At 33.5% G+C, this 4,936-nt stretch overlaps 1 protein-coding gene across 2 annotated transcripts in view; it reads left to right on the top strand.

Moving 5' to 3' along the window:
* The first annotated feature begins 2,230 nt into the window (after positions 1–2,230).
* LOC106478581 (serine/threonine-protein kinase SIK2-like) overlaps positions 2,231–4,936 on the top strand; it is a 65,641-nt gene continuing 62,935 nt past the window's right edge. For both annotated transcript variants that reach the window (XR_002609930.1, XM_022382190.1), the window contains exon 1: positions 2,231–2,443. Coding sequence is in view for 1 of the 2 variants with exons in the window: in XM_022382190.1 (XP_022237898.1) it covers positions 2,321–2,443 (123 nt within the window). In the remaining variant the exon portion in view is untranslated. The remainder of the gene's footprint in view (positions 2,444–4,936) is intronic.

The following is a 4,936-nucleotide window of genomic DNA, read 5'->3' as shown; positions in this document are numbered from 1 at the left end:
AAAGTATTGTTTAAGTTAACGTTCGTTGTTAAAACGTTTGTTATAGAGCGACTGTTGAAAATAAGTGTATCGGTAGAGTTATATTCAGAAAGAATAAACCAGTTTTATTAAGTAAGGACTTGTGTCGCTAAAGTTTCGTCGGAACGAAGTTACGGAAAATTAATTAACAAATGGAGACGTAACAATATTGAAAAACAAAAGCAAAATTAAATTCTTTCATTGATACTACAAATCCACGGGCATCGTTGTAGGCTTTTTGATATAACTTTTCTTCAGGACCTTGGATTTTTTCAAACAATGACACAAGCTGATTCCACTCATAAACTATTTCAATGAGATTGGAACTGTAATTCCAGAAGTGGATGATACCCTTGTTGACCTTTTCTTCATCTAGAGCTCGTGTTCTCTTTGTAGACGTAGAAAAGAAACCCGCTAGGACATTCAAAATCAGAAACAAATATTGTACTTTCGTTTATAGATGACACGGCTCGAGACAATACTAAATTTAATCTATGAGCAAACAGAGTCCAAAATGGCTTTTAGAAATTATTCTTTTACTTTTGATTTGATTGTAACTCATTTATGTAGCCAGCCATGACGGCAGTGTCGTCACAACTCTGAACAACCGGCTTTTATGTTCACATCCGTACACGTGCCTCAGTAGCATACAGTAGTGCTTCAGCCGATCGATTCTTTCAAAATATTCTGTACTTGTCTATCTGGTGTAATATAACAAAAACTGAGGACAATTCAGAAAAAATGATCAAAATTACTCACTTCAGTTGTCTCAACTAGGATTAAGGAAACGAAATTAATTTAACTAACTTCCTTTTTTATTTCAGTCAGTAATACGATGGACATGGACAATATCAAATCATTTCGAATTAGATTAGACATCCCAGTAAATGCGGATGAATGTTCTAAATGATGATTTAATTTTTCATCATACAGACTAATAATATGTACAAGCTCAATGTAATTTCCTTTGTTTGTCGAATCATCTGTTTCGTCATGTCCTCTAAAGGTCAGCTTTTGTCTTACTAAAACGAATTGCATGAATAAAACGTTTCGCCATTTTTCCTTACGTGTTCATTGTGCTGTGAATCACGTATTTTGTTTTCTGTCTGTCCAACATGTGATCGCTTCTAGACTTACCAAAAAATATTGCTTGAAGATATTTTTTTAACTGTCTTGTGAATTTTAACTGTCAGCTTACTCTGTTCTGTTCCAAACATTTTTATCATTTGGAAAAAAAGCATAGTAATTTTGTAAATTAAGGCAACCGGTCAACCATTCACTGCTATCAAAAAAACACGTGTTAAATTGCTTTAAACAAGATTTTACTTTCGTATTCATGTTCATTTTTGATGTACCTTTTTTATTGTATTTGTTATTTCAAAATATCTTCTATACCGCAATCACATGCTGAACGGCGCGTGGCCCGGGTTCCTCGTCTACTTGGACATGCAAGATAAATAATTGCTTCCCTTGTTTGTTTTACACTATAGTCGTTTATTGCGTTACAAGTATTTGTAAACAGGATATTTATCAAAACGAATTATTTGAAAATTTAAGAAACTAGTACGTCATTTGATCATGTTAACTTAGAAAAACACCTAAATTCGGAAAAGTAGAAAAAGTGATTAGAAAATCCACATTATTAAAACATAAGCACATCTTAGCACTGAAACCAATATAGTGAGTGGACGTAAAGAAGGTATTTGCATACCACGAAGGAAACACTCAAATATGACCTCCAACACCCGACCGGTCAAGGTATTGTTTATTTTTAGAGCACAAGCTTGTGGGAAAAACCCACTCTTTCTGTAGAAATGATTACGCTGCATTGTTTTATTCCAACCATATTTACTTATGTATGTATTTATAAAACTGACTATTAATATGTATTAATTATTTGAATTTTTAGCTTTGGTAAACGCGCTTCTGGTTTTGGGCTGTGCTTTGGAATTGTTTAACGTTATGTACGTATAATGCGGGATTAAGTATTGTGAATAATGCTGAAAATTCCCGTGGTAGATAAAGCAGTGCCCTACTTCGTACCCTTGGGCCTTTACATCCGAGAGATTTCCTTAGAAAGCTAGATAGCATTATAGCTGTGCTGACGTCGCAGTCTCGAGGTCGTTCGATCTCCTGACAGATATGACGTCAGCATTGATGTCACAGCCTGTTTAGTGGCGCAAGCCAATATCAGAAAAGGGGAAAGGAAGAATGGTGTGTGGTGTGAAATGAACGAAAGATAGACTTTTTCCAGCAGCCAAATAGGCAAGAGGCTACATGATTCCATGGACATAACAAAGTTATGGGCATGGCCGAGAAGCCAAAAGGCCCGATTCGTGTGGGATTTTATGACATCGAGCGCACAATAGGAAAAGGGAATTTTGCTGTCGTAAAGCTAGCGAGACATCGAATAACCAAGACAGAGGTAAGCCTAATTGGGACTAAAGTATCCATCTCAATGACGTTCATTCATATTCGTTTGACCAGCCTTGCAAGTTGCGTCTCGTCAGTAGTCACGCGGTAAAGTTTACTTCCAAGATTTGTATTAAGAACTTTAATTTTATTTTTAAATATCTTTGATTATTTTATGTACGTGTTATAAACACGGATTTCACCAGAATGTGATTTAGTTTTAAATGTTGATAGAAGACTAAACTCTTCAATTTATACATTTTATTTCAGATATGAGAATCTTAAACTTTACGAAAATCTACTAAATATGAAATTATGAGCAAATTGATGACGTTTTTTCCAACGACTGAAATAATACTGTTTGAATAATTTCTGAGAAAAACGTGTGAAATTTATTTCTGTAAGATTTTTCATCACAAACATGTATTTCTCCTTAATGAAACTGAAGCATATGCAAATAAAATTTTGGAACCGTGTGATTTTCATTCTTTTATAATTTTGATACTGTGAACTTTCCATGTTATATAACATGTTATATACAGCAGAGAACTGATTTCTCAAGTACGAAATGCCACTTGTTTTGATGAAAGTAACGGTTATGGCAAATATTTTGTTTTCCGTTGAAAGCATTCTAAACGTTTAATATTTTTCAACTTGCAACTTATAACTAGAAACATATTCCACTGTAGACATAAATGTGTTGATGGCGGTTTGTTATAGTATGAAAGTTTTTAGATAAAATAAGTCAAAAATAAAAAGAAAGTGCTAAAACATTGAATATATTTATTTCTGTTGTACATATTTTTATTTCAGAATGTTTTTATTTGAATGTCATGTAAATGGTAAACCACAGAAACATCTTGTTTGTTTGATTCCATGAGATTTGGTTTTCCAGTAGGTCAGCAATAAGCTTACGGACTAACATCACACTCAAATCTGCGATGGGCAAAGTAGATAGCTCTATATGGCTTTGCGTTAAAACAACCAAACCAACCCTTGAGATTTGACAGAGTAAATCTTTTTTTTTCAGATTTTTCGCGCAAAGTCGTCTCTAATTTTAAACTTTTTGTGTCTAACCGAATATTGGGATTTGACTCTCACTTTTATAGTACGCCTGCGTCCCAATGTGCAGAGCGTGCTTTTGCAGCAACAGGTCGTGAACCATGAACCCTGCGATCGACAGTCCGTTCACGCTAACTACTGGCCATACCAGGCCCACAAGTAAAGAAAACTAAAAATGTGTTGAGAAAATGAGCTTGAAAATATTTCGCAACAGAGAAAAACCTCACCCAAATTTCTGCGACATTAAGCAAATTTTTTGAATAAATTTTCACCTTTGTTTCTATTTCTTTATATCAATTCACAAAGATAAGAGTTCAACATTGACGCTCTTGGTAGGCACCAAACGGAAAAGATCCCAAATTTCTCTTTGTCTTAGTGGGTTACGCATGGTTTTGTTTATTTTCATTGGATCTTTTTAACCTAAAATATAATCTGTATTTAGTTATATTAAAAATAAAGTTATGCTTTATTTAACTTTTATTTTACTAAGGAACTTAAAACATATTTTATAGTTGTGAATATCGAAGGTATACCATTATTTTACTAAGGAACTTAAAACATATTTTATAGTTGTGAATATCGAAGGTATACCATTATTTTACTAAGGAACTTAAAAAGATATTTTATAGTTGTGAATATCGAAGGTATACCATTATTTTACTATGAGATGCATGTGGAATTTACTTTCAGAAGAAATTAGCGTATGTAATTGGTTTACGTATATGCCATAAAGAATAGTTATTTGAATGAAGATTTACGTTGAAACAACTAAATATTTTAACAATATGTTGAATCTATTTTTGTGTCTCTTAGTGATGGATTTGACAGAATATATTTCAATTTAGCAAGCTTGCTCGTATTGTCAGGGTTGGTAGGTGTGTTTTAGTGTAGAGCTATTCAATGGGCTAGCTGCTCATTGTTATGTCCACGGACAACCATCGAACCCTGAATTTTAGCGTTGTAAGTCCATAAACTTAGCACTGATCCACCGGGGAACAATTGTCAGTGCGCTGAGACTTTTAATATCAAAAATCCTATGTGATATTGAGTTAGTAGAATACTTACACAGTTTAAAAATGTGAACTGATTGAAAGAAAATAAAATAAAAAACCTAGCGTGTTTAAAACTAAGACATAAATACAAATTTCCTCAATTACGGAAAAAAAACAATAAAAATTTCCAGCAGTTTAAATATATAGATCTAATCAAAAACATCTTAGGTGTGAAAAAAAAGGTGCGGCCAAAAAAGGATTGAATGTGCTGCATAAAGGAATGAAATCAAAATTGGCGGCCAAACTGGAAACTACACTTATAACATTGATAAGAATTTTACAGCAAATATTCATTCATTAGTTAACCAGGCCGCGTTTCTTGTTCAACTTGAGCATGATGGTGGGTAAAACAAAGTACACGGCCTAGCTAACTAATGAATGAATATTTGCTG

This window comes from Limulus polyphemus, unplaced genomic scaffold (genome assembly GCF_000517525.1).
Source record: "Limulus polyphemus unplaced genomic scaffold, Limulus_polyphemus-2.1.2 Scaffold228, whole genome shotgun sequence".
In the NCBI taxonomy this organism is placed as follows: domain Eukaryota; kingdom Metazoa; phylum Arthropoda; class Merostomata; order Xiphosura; family Limulidae; genus Limulus; species Limulus polyphemus.
This window is presented reverse-complemented; position numbering and strand designations above follow the sequence as displayed.